Source organism: Lutra lutra, chromosome 2 (assembly GCF_902655055.1).
Source record: "Lutra lutra chromosome 2, mLutLut1.2, whole genome shotgun sequence".
NCBI classification, from domain to species: Eukaryota; Metazoa; Chordata; class Mammalia; order Carnivora; family Mustelidae; genus Lutra; species Lutra lutra.
In genome coordinates this window covers 207,470,648-207,486,269 of record NC_062279.1, presented here as the reverse complement: position 1 = coordinate 207,486,269, position 15,622 = coordinate 207,470,648, and the positions used below count along the sequence as shown (strand labels likewise).

At 43.2% G+C, this 15,622-nt stretch overlaps 1 protein-coding gene across 2 annotated transcripts in view; it reads left to right on the top strand.

The window, feature by feature from the left end:
* The window catches only part of ANTXR2 (ANTXR cell adhesion molecule 2), a 150,154-nt gene that overhangs the window by 59,116 nt on the left and 75,416 nt on the right, over positions 1-15,622 (top strand). For both annotated transcript variants that reach the window (XM_047719646.1, XM_047719647.1), the window contains exon 12: positions 9,189-9,284. In XM_047719646.1, coding sequence (XP_047575602.1) covers positions 9,189-9,284 — 96 coding nt within the window. The remainder of the gene's footprint in view (positions 1-9,188; positions 9,285-15,622) is intronic.

The following is a 15,622-nucleotide window of genomic DNA, read 5'->3' as shown; positions in this document are numbered from 1 at the left end:
AGGATAAGCTCAGTCCTGAAAGGACAGCAGGACCTAGGCAAGAAGAGAGTAGGGGAAAGCAGATTACAGATAAATAGAAAATGAAATTGAGAGTAGATATATTTGATTGGAGTGAAAATGGTGGGATGGAAGCTTGAAAATAGAAAATTTAGACTGGATTATCAATAGCCTAAAGAAAGAGAACAACCTGATGGAGTTAAAATATCCTTTGGGGTACTGGGGTAGCACAGTCGGTTGGGTGACCAAGTCTTGGTTTGGGCTCAGGTGGTGGTTTCCAGGTCATCGGGTTGATTGAGCCCCACACTGGGCTCTGCACTCAGCAGGGAGTCAACTTAAGACACTCTTCCTCTGTGCTTGTACTCTCACTCTCAACTAAATGGACAAATCTTTAAAAAAAATAAAGTATCCTTTGATTGAAGAAAGGATCACAGTAATAATTTGGTGGGTCTGTCCTTCTTTCCTTCCTTTCTCTCTCTCTCTCTCTCTTTTTTTTTTTTTTTTTTGTGTGTGTGTCTCTCCTTCTCTTTCTTCCGTGAAGTGAGAGAAATATGTAGTGATAAAGAAGACCTTCTTCACAGCTATTACAGGCCCCTGGCTTGAGCATGCTACTCTTACGCCAGGGCTGTGGGTTGGAGCCCCATGTTGGATGTAGAGATTACTGAAAAAAGAAAATCTTAAAAAAAAATCTATTACAATAGGGGAGAGAGATTGAACTTCAGACAGCTGGGACAAGGGGTGGAGGGAGCTGCCGGCCACTTGTGTACGCTACTGGGCTTTACCCAAAAGAAAAGTAAACTTTCTCATATTTTCCTGATAAGAAGTGGTGTTAAAACTTGGAGCTAGGCACCCATGACCTTAGGCCCCTGCCCTTCCACAGAGACTGAGATGGGGCACCATTTTGTTTGGTGATTACATTTCAAAGTGGTAGCTCTCAGGTTGGGGTCTCAGGACCCATAAAACTGGAAAGAGACTAAAATTGATATACATTCCAAAGAGACAGAGAAAGTTTTTGCAATTAGAAGTTTTCTAAAGCAGATTCTCTTAAAAAAAGGGAGATGAGGGACTTATTGCCAGGAAGAAATCTGTCTAAAGTTTAATCAGGCTAAGGGAAAGTGTAAGTCCATCTTGGTCCAGAGAATAAGTGAAGTGAGTAAATGGGAAGATCAGGACACTTACCATGTAAAGGAGCCAGAGGGAAGTGGGATTCCCATATGAAAAGAAGGCAGCGGGGCGCCTGGGTGGCTCAGTGGGTTAAGCCGCTGCCTTCGGCTCAGGTCATGATCTCAGGGTCCTGGGATCGAGTCCCACATCCGGCTCTCTGCTCAGCAAGAGGCCTGCTTCCCTCTCTCGCTCTCTCTGCCTTCCTCTCCGTCTACTTGTGATCTCTCTCTGTCAAATAAATAAATAAAATCTTTAAAAAAAAAAAAAAAAGAAAAGAAGGCAGCATTAGGAGGTGAAGGAGAAAAGGTCAGAGGTCACAGTGACTTTGATGCTTTGGTTCAGATTGATGATTTATAGCCTTCTGTGTGAATTTTATTATTCCAGTAGTTATTACAAGATAATACTGTAATTCACTTTATTGCACTAATAATCATAGTGTAATTCATTTTCCCCATTAGAATTAGCCATTATTGTGTATTCAAACTCAAATACCTCTAGTGTGTGGTAGTCATGTTATCATTTTATAGCTATGGAAAGTGAGACGCACCTGCCGATGTGTGTCTTAAATCTCTATTCAAGGTAGAATAAGATAGTGGGCAACATTATAAATGCCCAGGCATCATGTTAAGTGCTGTTCAGTCTGTCGGGCACATTCGGGTAGGACGAGATGCAGGTCCTAGTATCACTCATTGTAGGAGGATGCCTTTGGCTTTCACAGGCGTTGGAAAGCCCAACAAAATAAAACACCATTGCTTTGGCAATTGACGAATCCTTGTGGAAATCCCACAAATAAAGAAGCCCTTCTCGTGTGCTCAAGGAGCATCAGGCTCAGTTCTGCTGAGGCCCTTACGTCACTGAGCTGCAATTTCCTGTTTACTTCTGGGCTTTTCTCAGCAGTTTTGAGATGTTGACAGCAGGGCCTGGGCCTTGCTCTTTGCCCTTCTCCCAGTGTCTGGTCCCGCCTGACACGGGGCCTGTGCTCCAAAGTGATTTGTTAAATGAATGAATGAAAGTAGCTGTATACCTAGTTTAAAAGTGGGGAAGTGAAGGATTAGATTTAAGAGACTTAAGATGAGAGCCTGAGAAGGGCTTATATCTAGACAGTGATTTCCCTTCATCTGTCTCGAAAGATCTCCTCAATGTGTCTCTGCTTAAAAAAACCAGTGAAAGATATCTTTCCTTTTTCCCTTGGAACTGTTCTCCGGACTCTTCTGACATAACCGTATCCAGAATATGTTTTGTGAGCATGTATTACGAGCCAGGCACCGTGCTAAGCCTGCAGTACCCGTGCCAAGCGCTTTATGACTTCATTAAACACGGACAACTCAAGAGGAGGCTATTCCTTTCCCTTAATTTTGCAGGTGAGGACCAGAGAGCCGCCTCCCATCCCTAGTGCACATTTAGGCGAACACCTTAGAAGGTGCTTCTTCTGTGGGGTAGACCAGCTCTCAGCAGGGTGCCTGGCTTGGTGCGACCGCACATGGGCTGACCGCAGCCCTCACTGCCCCTGAGAGGGGGGCTTGCAGCCTGGGGGCCCTGGAGGTTCACTTACCCGCTCAGTGTCACAGTCAAGTAAATGCTAGGATTGAGAACGGAATCCGAGGCCATACCCCCCGCCCCGCCCCCAGCCTGAGCTTTTGGGCAATCTGCTATTTGTAACCAGGGCCTGATTTCATTTATACAAACACAGGTTGGAGGTTTGTTTCTGTAAGAGGTCGACCGTATCTCAGGGTTTGAGGGCCGCATGGTTTCCATCACAGCTACTCCCCTCTGCCATCGTAGCACAAAAGCGTCTGTAAGCGTTGTGTATGCGGTGGGTGTGGCTGCATCCAACAAAGCCATGTACCCTGAAATTTGCATTTTATGTAACATAGTCTTCTTTTGATTTTTTCAGCGATGTAGTAACATAGAAAAAAAAAAATCTTAGCTTGCCAGGGGTCTTAGGAAACAGATGAGCTGATTTGGCCTTTGGGACATAGTCTGCTAATTCCTGGTAGGGAACTTCCAAGAGAATCCAGAACATCATCAGCATTCTGGGACCATTTTTTCTTCCCCTAACTCTAAATCTATAGGAGAAAAAAAATTATGGGGACCCGTTTCCCCTTTCCCACATCTGTCTTTTTCGATTGTGGCTCTGTAATTAATTATTTTCTAGGTAGGTTATGACAGTTTTGACATTTTTTGGAGTGATTCTTCTTTCCCATAGTTACGTGAGTTTTGAAAGTTTTGAGTGATTGCTTTTTCTCACAGTTATTTTGCAAGGACTGTAGTGGCTGGTTTGTTTTTATACTTGTGTGATTGTCTTGGCTAGAATTTCTGTTGCATGGGCAGGGTGAAGTTTCTGATTAGAAAGCTTGCTTGTAATGAAGGAAAGGAAATTAGATGCAGACCAGGTTCAAAAACTTCTTGTATCCAGGATGACTGCAGACCAGACTCTCTGCACCCTAAGGTCAGGCTCAGGCTCTGGTATGTCCTCAGTTAAGCCTTAAAAGAGTTTTGGCTTCATAGCTTGAACCATCATCTGGGTAGTAATTCTCAAACTGGACTCCCCAGCTGACTTGCACAACCAACTCCTCAGAGACATCTGAGAATGCCATTTTTTCAAAACTATGGTTACAAAGATTCAGTCCAACAAATGGCCAATTGAAAGGTCATCCAACAAACAGACACTAATCGGTTGTAACAGATGGCCAGTTCTCTCTGTATTAAAAAGAACTACCATTTTTCAGAAATTTGTGTTTCAGACCTTCTCTTTAGCTCCTTTAGGTGCCACCAAGTCCCTCAAACGCTGTGTTTCAGCCACCGTTGTCTTTCTCTTGTCCTTATAAGAGGTCACTAATTCTGCCCCATTTTCTCCCTGGGCTGACTGGCTGACTGGCTTCCTTTCCTTTCCTTTCCTTTCCTTTCCTTTCCTTTCCTTTCCTTTCCTTTCCTTCCTTCCTTTCTTTCTCTTTTTTAAAGATTTTATTTATTTATTTGAGAGAGAGACAGAGATAGCAACGGAGATAGCAAGAGAGAACACAAATGGGGAGGAGAGGGAGAAGCAGTCTCCCTGCTGAGCAGGGAGCCCGATGTGGGACTCGATCCCAGGACCCCAGGATCATGACCCCAAGTGCAGACGCCCAGATGACTGAGCCACCCAGGCACCCCTCCCTGGGCTCCCTTACTTCCTCAGAGCCCCTGACCAGGTTATTTGCCTTCCACTTCCCCACATCTGTGGTCATTCGCTCAGGGTTTGTCCCTCCAGCTAACCCGTGGGCTTCGCGAGGACTCGTCCAACTTTGTAACTGTGGCACCTGCTCACTGCCTGGGATTGATGACACAGCTCCGTGTGCAATCGTGGCTGGTTTCATTCGCTCTTACGTCTGCAGACTGCAGCCTGCTGTCCGCTCACAGGACTGAATTCTGTGTTTGACCTTTCCTCAATTTGTTTATAAAGCTACGTGAACAATGAGGTGATTTCCCTTTCAAGATTGAAGCCTTTCATGCTCTGATAATGGCTCTGGCCAGTGAAAACAATTTTGAATTTGAATCCAGTTAACTGAGCTCATGTCTGGGCCTGGGGGCATCCAGGGACGGCTCTGATGCTGACCCCACAGTTGCAATGCATGACATTCTTAGCTTCCTCTGCCCTGTTTTCCATCACACTTAGCTAAAATACGATAAGGATTAGGTCGCAGGTCTTTAGATAAAGTGTGCATTCTTTTTTTAAAAAAATTTTATTGAAGATGAACCTTTGGAGTCAGTTGATGTCATAATACTGCCATAATAAATGTTTATTTCCATCTGGATGTGCTTAGTGTTTTATTAATGTTCCTAATAGAGTCATTGTTTTGGAGAAAAAAACCAAGAATTTTAACTGTCATGGCGAGCCCATCTACTTTACATTCTGTCAATGCGATATCTGAATTTCCGGCTAATGACACATCCATAGAAAGAAAGAAAAAAAATGTAACCACTACATTGTTATCAGATTGATATCCTCTAGTTGCTAGTTCCTATTTCTGAGCACAGCCTTTGAATTCTAAGAAAGGAGGAAATGAAGTGTTCGTAGAACCTTTTTGAAAACCGTATTGTAGAGACAGTACCTTTCCATGAGTGCTGTGACCAGGTCCTAATGTGGGAAAAGCCTGGTAGGGATTGCTGTATTCATTCTGTACATAAACAGATTGGGGGTATCTCCTTGAAGAGGTAGGATCCTGAATTCATGCATTTGACAGCTTTTCTCCCATAGGATATCACACTTTCCTATGTATTTCTTTAACGTTCTTTACCATCATCTTCCTCTTTGCCTAGATTTTGGAGCCCAGCTTAATCAAGGCTGTGGAGAGTCACGTGATTTGTGCATGACTGTTTAGAATTCTGTGTAGAGAGATGCCCTTTGAGTACTTCTTAAGTGGCCTGATGTATGTTCTGAATTGTTTTCTTAGGTTTTAAGGACAGAGAATTTAGATATTTGCCTGGAAAATTTCTGCAAAGTATTGACATTCTGTCTCTTTTTTTCTTTCTCTCCCTTTCTCTCTCACACACACATACACACACTCGAGTTTCTGTGAACCAGACATTAATTTAGATATTTAAGATACATTAATAATAAAATGTTGAGCTCATATTTTCATTCTACCAAGCTCCACGACAAGAGGTTGCCACATGAATCCTTGTCTTTTTATTTCTTTTCTCTTGAGTTAATTCTTTATGGTGAATATCACGTAATAGCCTCTTTTGGTGCCTTAAGGATGGTCAGATAGTGAATGGTAGAACTCAGTGAAGACAGTGTGTGTGTGCAAGTTTCCATAGTTATTCTTGTCTTCTGGAAGATGAGGTAAATAAAATGACCAGAGATTCTAAGTGGTAATACTTGGGTGGTGGCTGTTTTGGTGACTTTTTAGCCTTACACCAGCTGCACAAATACCTGTGTGTTTCCTCTTCCGTTCTGATGCAAAATCAGAATCAAAGGATGGCTTTAATTGTTCATGTGGAGTTGATGCTTCATCTCTGGAAAGTAATGAATGTTTGATGATCTATGCTGTCCTGAGAATTCGTTATTTTATTTTTTTTAATTTTTTATTTATTTTAGAAAAGATTTTATTTATTTATTTGATAGAGACAGACACAGTGAGAGAGGGAACACAAGCAGGGGAAGTGGGAGAGAGAGAAGCCGGCCTCCCACTGAGCAGGGAGCCCGATGAGGGGCCCCATCCCAGGACCCTGGGGTCATGACCTGAGCCCAAGGCAGATGCTTAATGACTGAGCCACCCAGACGCCCTGAGAATTAGTTATTTTAAAAGTAGATTTATTGAAACTGAAAGGCTGCTAGTAATTGCTGTCTACAAAAATGGGGTTGTTTTGCGTTGGTTTCCATGCTGCTATGTGCTCATCTTTTTTTTTCCTTCCATTGTGATAAGAACAGATGATACAGGGAAAGGATACACATGTCGAGATTTTTCTGATAAGCTGAACGGAGTGTGTTTTGCCAGCACTTCCTCGCCCTGTCTTCTGAGAACTACCTTCTCTTCTGTTCTCAATTGTTTACATGTAACTGTTTACATAAAGATTCTTATCTCTTTTTGTGCATCTGCCATTGTGTATTGCCTTTGTTTTTTAAAAAGATTTATTTATTTATTTATTTTAGTGGGGGGCGAGGAGCAAAGGAAGTGAGAGTCTTTTGCAGACTCTGCACTGAGCTCGGAGCCCCAGGGGTTTGATCTTACCACCCTGAGGTCATGACCTGAGCCAAAACTGAGGGAGTCTGGCCCATACCCAGCGGCGCCCCAAGGTGCCTCATACTGCTCTTGAAATTCCGTTACTGAAGGTTCTGACTGGATGCTACTAGCACTATTACTTAAACATTGGGAAATCTCTCAGCCTTGATCAGTCCCAGCCCTTCTCAGTGTGGACTCTGGGCAATCCTAGATTTACCGGATATTGAAAGTGTTATGAGAAGAAAGATGGTTCTGTGCTGATGGAAGCTGAACTGCTTTACTGCAAAGCCGCTCAGAGCTTTTTAAGTGTGTTAATATGAACAATGATTTTCTGAAAGAACTAGCAAGGTAATGGCTTTTCCATAAAGAGTTTCATGCTATGGGAACCACTGCTTTCTTATTTTATGGATTAGAAAACAGAGGCTCCAAGAAATTAAACAATTTACTTAAAGTTAAACCTCTAGACCAATACTTTTAAGACGGTGCCATTCTAAGATGGATACTGGTGCCCCCCCACACACACACCTTGCCACCCGTCTCTCTCTGCTCTTGGGATAAAAGTGACTCTTACCTGGACCTCTGGGCTTTGTTTTGTTTTGTCTTTTTAATTTAAATTCAATTATCGAACATTACATCAAAAACTAATGTTTTGTTCTGTATTTTAAAGATTTTATTTATTTGAGAGAGGGAGCGCGAGCAGGGGGAGCTGCTGAGGGAGAGGGAAAAGCAGACTCCTGACTGAGCAGGAAGCTCAATGGGGGGCTGGTTCCGGGACCTTGAGATCATGGCCTGATCCGAAGTCAGATGCTTAACCCACTGAGCCACCCAGACACCCTGGGGCATATAGTCTTTCTTGTTTTGAATGACAGGAAATGTATCTCTGAAAATGCCCATGAAGTCCCAAAGAGAGAATATATTGATTTATTTACAGGTTTTTCCCCCCTCCATTCATTCCTTTAAAGGAAAACAAAGAAATAAAACAAGGAAAGAAATAAAACAAAGAAAAAAAATACACACACACAAAACAAAACATTATTACTGGGGATACTAGAGAGTGGGGTTTGGGAGAGACACCTTGTGCCCTGGGGAATTTTATCCCCACACCAAAAATTACGTAGGTACTAGTCTTTGCATTTGTGCATTTTGCAGGCTCTTTCTTTGGAGTTCATTCTCTTAGTGAATCATTTTAAATGCCAAGCATGGTGTTCACATTGGTGAGTAGGTTGGACAGAGCCCCATGACTTGCTAGAGCTCACAGTAAAGAGTGACAGAAAAGAGAAATTAAAGAAATAATCTCAGTGTATCAGAAGTAAACAAACAACGTGTGATCAGTGCTCGAGACTGCAGAGAACCATGAATGGTACAGTGAAGAGGAGCATTCCCTAGGCAGAGGCTCAGAGAAGACGTCCTGGGGGAGTGCTTAAGGTGAGCCATGTAGGATGACTAGGTGGAGGTGAGGGGTGGGTGGCGGTTGGGGGCAGGGCCCAGAGCAGGTTCCTTAGGGCCGGAAGTGAGAGGACACCAGTGCGGTTCTTGAGAGGGTAGTTCCCGAGCTTCCAGGAGAAGTCCTCTGGGGTGCGAATGCTTGAGGTCACTTTCTTGCACTGACGCAACGTACCATCTGCCAACAAGAACCACTGCTGCTGGGACGCCCGGGCGGCTAAGCGCTGCCTTCGGCCCAGGTCATGATGATCCCAGGGTCCTAGGATCGAGCCCCACATCAGGCTCCCTCTCAGCGGGGAGTCTGCTTCTCCCTCTCCCCAGCCCCTGCTCGTGCTCTCTCTGTCTTTCAAATGAATGAATAAAATCTTTAAAAAAAATTTTTTTTTAAAAAGAACCATTTGTTGTTGGTTTCTCACTTGCTTGGTGATTTTTTATATTTATCTGGCCCTATCATTTCAATATATAATGTAAATAGTGTTTTATTGCCCAAAAGTCTGGAAAAATGTTGCATAAGTTTTGCCTAAAAGTAATCATGCTTGTGATCAAAAGAACTCTTCTCCAGAGATAAATGATAGGGACCATACAGCCCTTCCGTATAACCCCAGGTAGTGATTTTTCTTACATTCTTTTAAGGCATAATTTAAAACTGTTTATAGCACTTTGGAAGCTTTCTTTTTTCTTATTGACTGTTTTAACATAACCTGTATGAAATAGAATATAAAGGAATTTATAGAATTTAAAGGAATATAATGAAAATCTGACTTGACATTGGTGGTTATGCTCTCTGCATCATTTTCTGGTGTGTCCTTAAAAAAAATGTGTATTTGGAATGTAACCCTATGCTTTATTGACCACTTTGTTTCTGTCTTCTGCCTCTTCTAGTCCAGTGGGACAGCTGCCATCATTGCTATTTTGGTGTTACTGCTACTACTGGGCATTGGTTTGATGTGGTGGTTTTGGCCCCTTTGCTGCAAAGTGGTGAGTAAGGTGGATTTGCATTTGCAAAGCAGTGAGATATAAAGTAACGCCTGAAGTGTGACTCAGTGCCAGTGTCCAACAACAACAGTTTCAGTTAGCAAATTGAGTTTTAATAGTTTTTATTACTACACTAAATTCTAGAAAACATGCATGCCAATAAATATTTATTATCAGACTTCATCTAAAACATATTTCAAAATCAAGTTTGGAGGGAGGCGGGGAGAGGGGGCGAGGAAGGTGGGAGAGGTCGGAGGGATAAGGGGTTTTCCCCTGCAGCGCAAAAGAGTTTCAAGTAAGTTGAATGATATTTTCACTTGGGGTCATGGAGAGAAGTTGATGATCTGTCAGGTTTTCTTATCAGTACTTACTGAATCCTTCATTACCTCTTTGAAAAGTCTATTTCAGGACCTTCTCTGTTTGCCTCTTGGAAAAGCATTTTAGAAAACAAGTCATGGACAGATGTTAGGGTGTCTGGCAAATCTGCAATTTTGAAGTTATGACTGTTGGTTTGTTTGTGTTCTTTCGTGTTTGAGTAAAACCTTGGAAAAAAGGTTTCTATTCGTTTTCTACTGCTACTGTAACAAATCGCTCCACATTTGGTGGCTTAAAGCAACACAAACTTATGATCTAACGGTTATTTAATCACGGGTAGGAGATGGGTCTCGCTGGACTAAACTGGGCTGAGATTCATTCCTCTGTTAATGCTCTGGAGGAGTCCCTTCCCCCAGTTTCCCACCTTCTAGAGGACACACCAGCCCCTTGCCTCACGGACCCTCCCTCCATCTTCAAAACCAGCGACACTGGGGCGCCTGGGTGGCTCAGTGGGTTAAGCCCCTACCTTAGGCTCAGGTCATGATCTCAGGGTCCTGGGATCGAGTCCCATATAGGGCTCTCTGCTCAGCAGGGAGCCTGCTTCCCCCCTTCTCTCTCTCTGCCTCTCTGCCTACTTGTGATTTCTCTCTCTGTCAAATGAATAAATAAAATCTTAAAAAAAAAAAAAAAAAAACCACCAACAACAAAAAAACAAAACTAGCAACACTGCATCTCCTGGGCCATTCTTCTGTAGTTATGCTTCCCTGCGACTCTTAACCCAGCTGGGAAAGGACCTCCAGTGCTAAGGAACCATGTGAAGAAACTGGACCCACCTGGATCATCCAGGATGATCTCAAGATCCCTGACTCTCTCAAGCTGCAAAGTCCTGTTTGCTGTGTAATGAAAATGACTTATAGCTCCAGGGACCTCTGGGGGGCTTGTCATTCTATCTTCCACGGGGTGGACTGTTGGGTCATAGAGTTCAGCACATTTCAAGCAATCCAGTTTGGACTGTTCAGGTTTCATAGAGAAGAGTAACCTGAAGAAGCACCCGTTCGAAGCCCACCTCCTCCTTGATAGCGTTCCTTTCAGTGTCGGCACGTCATGCAGACTGGACGTTCTGTAGATCACAGTGGGGTTGTACACGAGTTTACTAGACCACCTCTTTCCTCCCTCACTTTCGCTGACTCACTTCAGTTTCCTTGTAACTTCAGGCACTACTCCGCAGTACTCTGACATCTATTACTAATTATCCTTCAGTCCGCTTTCGTGAATCAAGAGTCCTTTATCGCAGAGTAGGTGGTCCATGGAGGAGGCACAGAATTAACTCCAACAACGGTAGACACGAGAAGCACCCTGTCGTTTTGCTGAACTAATCAGTTTCCTGCCCTAGTGATTTCTGCTCAGTTTCCTGCTGTAATCTTGAGTATCCTAATATGGTTATTTTAGGTTGGCCTGCATTCTTGAGTCTCAAATTGAAAAGCAAAAAAGTGCCCTAATATGATTGTTTTTTTTAAATTTAAGTTTATTTAAATTTTAAATAAATATAAATTTATTTAATTTTTTATATAAATTTTGCAGTGGTGGAGTTCCTTCATTACTTCACAATTTCATTTATTATTGATCAGAGGGCTCAGTGTCAAAGTATCTGATTTTTTAGAAGATGTATGTGAAAACCAAACTAGGCTTCTCTGGGACATTTCTAATGGGCTCAGGTCCAGATCTTGACCACCATTTTGGATGTTACGGAGAGGACTCAGTCTCTGAGAGTGGGTCCATTTACCACCCCGAGACTGCAGATCATGAATCATGGAGTATATTTCTTTATGCAAAGCCTGAAGGGAAGCCTTGAAGGTGTGTCGTCAGGATGTCGGGGGGGGGGGGGGGGCTTCCTAGCCTTAGAAACATCGTGAATGCTTACTAATTTCTGAAACTCAGCTTAATAGAGACACCCACCTGTTTATGACGTTTAGAACTACAGCTTAAAGGACACCTAGCCCTGAGTATGAATGGATATTTATACGTAGGTACAAATGAATCATAGCAAATGATAGCTTTAAAAGCAGGGTAGAGGCAAAATTCTGTACTTAGCCCTTGGCAATACGTGTCAGTACTATGTTAGAAACTGGGGGAGAGGGTAACAAAAATGACTATAAAATGCTATGGAAACTCACATTTTAATATGGAAGCACAGAAATGTGGACAGAGGGGCGCCTGGGTGGCTCGGTTGGTTGGGCAACTGCCTTCAGCTCAGGTCATGATTCTGGAGTCCCGGGATGAGTTCCACATCGGGCTTCCTGCTCAGCAGGGAGTCTGCTTCTCCCACTGACCTCTCTCCTCTCCTGCTCTCTCTCATGCTCTCTCTCTCTCAAATAATTAAATAAAATCTTTAAAAAAAAAAAAAGAAATGTGGACAGAGTATAATTGGAGGGACACCAGCCACCTAAGAGCAACATTTGTAAAGCACAGTAAGAACATGAGGAGGAGGGATTTGCCAGAGTTGTGGGGCTATTTCAGAGAGCCTCTCCTGGGCTGATGACTCCAAACGGAGTTTTGAATAATGAATAAGATGTTTACAGTTGATGAGGGACATATCCGATGAAGTGTGCGAGGAATTGCCTTGGGTCCCTCCGGTGTGTTTTGGGAAGCAGTAGGCGGAAGCCTCCCTAGCGTGCCAGTGAAGGAACAGTGGAGAGACCAGAGACGGTGTGGGATTTAGGCAGGAATCCCATCAGGGAGGCTTCCTCTGTCTTTTAGGAAGTTTGAGCTCACCCCAGGGATGATGAGAGGCCACTGGAGAGATTTGGTCAGTGTAGTCCCAGGAAGCCGTGCTTGCTTTGTAGCAGTGTGTGCCCAGGTCTGGTCCTGGTGGGGATTAAGTCTGTATCCAGCTGAGTTTCCATCAACAACTGAAATGGAAAGCCAGAGACAGATCATGCACCTTAGAGAGGGCCACCGCAGAGGGTCGCTTGTGAAGTAGACAGGAGTGGAAGATGGTAGCTGAGACAGCTGCAGGAAAATGAAGAGGGGAGCGAGACAGAAGGGGCAGAGGGACCATGGCCGAGGGCGTCGTGGTGCAATGGCAGGATGTTTATTTTGTTCCTTTCAGAGAATATGTTTGCGCTACGCTGGATTTAGAATGTAGTTTGCGCAAACTTATCCTTAGGGGTTAAGTTATTAGGGATCAACTTAATTTCGACTACATTGTCACCATGATATTACTTCTAATGGGAAATGAATTGCATTTGTGACAACTTGGTGTTGTAAAAGTTTTGTTTTGTGTGAATGTTTTAAAGTACTAGGGGCAAACATTTAAATCTCATCTTTCAGCTGAAACATGATGAAACAGCTTAAAATGTCTGTTCTTGATAAAGTTCTAGAACATAGGTGAGGTTCGGTGGGGTGAGGTCCGGAGCCGATGACCAAGAAAGAATTCTTGAGACCTCTTTGGTGCAAACTGGTGGTTTATTAAAGCACGGGGACAGCACCGGTGAGCAGGAGGAGCTGCTGCCCCGGGTTGTGACTTGTGGCAGGTTCTGTACCAGGAGACTGGGGGAAGGTGAGGGGAAGAGAGGCTTCAACGGAGCTTTCATATGCTAAAGAGGGCCTACGAGGTGCTGGGAGGAGGTCCTGCGGCTGGATCAAGGTTGTCTTTCGACTTTTAGCGAGCCATTAACATCAAGATAGTTGGGAGATTCCTAAAGAAAGTCACATTTGTCCCACCCAGGAGTGGTGGGGGTGAGGGGGTAGATGGCGAGGTGTCAGCCTTTTGCTTTGTCCTCAGCCAGGCTTCTGCTCCCTCATCATTCTCAGGAACTTTTAGATTTTGTCAGCAGTCCCCCTCCTCGGGAATCCTATGCTCAGGAGGTCTGATAAAGACAGAAAGTTTGGAAATAAAGCCCCGAATAGAGGCCCTAATATTTCTTACACATTCTTATTCTTTAATTTCTTATTTTATGTAAATATCTTATGAAATGATTTGTTCGTTGTTCAGAGAAGATTAACATTTCACAGATGTCTAATCCATAACTCAAAAATGACAGACTCACTTACATTTTAGACAGTGGTTATCATTTTTTTTTTTTTTTCCTTTTTCCCTGCCCTAAACAGTGGGAATCTCTCAGAGCAGTCGCAGTAAGATTTCCAGTGGGGCTGATTCTCCCACTGGTGAGGTTCTCCAGGGTTGAATGGCATTTGGAAAAGCCCTTGTAGTAGCTGAATAATGGTCCCGGAAAATAGGCAGGTGTTTATTCCTGGAAAGTGTGAATGTTATCTTCTTGTGGCAAAAGGGACTTTGAGATGTGATTAAATTAAGCTCCAGAGGTAAGGAGATTAGCAATGGAAGGAGAAAAGGCGTGACCCCAGAGGCAGAGGTTGGAGGATACCCTTACTAGCCGGGAATGGTGACAGTCACCAGAAGTTCAGGGAGCCAAGCAACAGCTACAGTCTGGGAGCCTGTAGAAGGAACCAGCTAGTGGGGGCTCATAAGCCCCACATCAGATGCCTGCTCAGTGGGAAGCCTGCTTCTCCCTCCCCTACTCCCTGTTTGTGGTCCCTCTCTTGCTGTCTCTCTCCATCAATAAATAAAATCTTAAAATAAAAAAAAGGAAGAAACAGCTAGTCTAATGCCTCATTTTAGCCTTACAAAACTCAGTTCAGACTCCTGACTTCCAGAACTGTAAGAAGTTTCTGTTGTGTTAAGCCATCGAAATTGTGGTAATTTGTTACGGCAGCATTAGGAAACCAATACAGTCCTTAGATAATTCTGATATTTCTCAGGGTTGGGAATCACTGCTTACTTATGACTATCGATTATGGCCGTTCTTATGTGATACGTTTTCAGAGCAACTCATTGGCTATGGAGTCTAAGAGGTTGTAAAATGGAAGACAGTGACTTACTCTTCACAATGTTAGCAATGGTTAAAGGCTATTAAAAAATCAGTATCCATTTTTTAAACTTAAAATTACTTTCTGGGGGCGCCTGGGTGGCTCAGTGGGTTAAAGCCTCTGCCTTCGGCTCAGGTCATGATCCCAGGGTCCTGGGATCGAGCCCCACATCAGGCTCTCTGCTCAGCAGGGAGCCTGCTTCCCTTCCTCTCTCTCTCTCTTCCTGCTTCTCTGCCTAATTGTGATCTCTGTCTGTCAAATAAATAAATAAAATCTTTAAAAAAAATAAAAAAATAAAATTACTTTCTGTTTTGTTTTGACTATAAAATAAATTAACATAATGTTTTATATTTGGAGTGGGATTTACTTATTTCAGAGTGGCAAGGAGATATTGGAAGAAATAGGCTTCTAATTGTGGAAAGTGGTCAAGGCATGTATGTTGTTAGAATCATTTGACAAGGGGATCCACGGACAGCTTTCTCCGGGGCTGCTTGTCTACCGTCCCATTCAGATTCAGACACTGAACCACTGAATCCCATGAAAGCTAGGACGTGACCTTTTTACTCTGCAAGGAAAAGCAAAGAACTTGAACATTTTAACTAAGTAACTCTGTCTCGGAAACGATGCCATTGACCTCATTTGCTGTACCAATTTGGGATCAGGAACAAGAAACATATCAAAGTCATAAATATCCCCTCTAGCATATTTTATACTAAAATTTTAACCAAAATCCTCAAAGAGTTTCTCTGTCAGATTAGAAAAGGGAATTAAGGGGGCGCCTGGGTGGCTCAGTGGGTTGGGCCGCTGCCTTCGGCTCAGGTCATGATCTCAGGGTCCTGGGATCGAGTCCCGCATCAGGCTCTCTGCTCAGCAGGAAGCCTGCTTCCCTCTCTCTCTCTCTCTCTGCCTGCCTCTCAGTCTACTTGTGATCGTTCTCTGTCAAATAAATAAATAAAATCTTAAAAAAAAAACAATTAAAAAAAAAAAAAGAAAAGGGAATTAGGATTGAACAATTATTTATGTGATTATTTGTTGAACATTTCTCTCACTTTATGGTCTAATAGTTTCACAAAGTCAAGTACTCTATGTATTTTATTTTACTCCTCATTGTAAACCAGTCATCTCACGCAGTAAACACT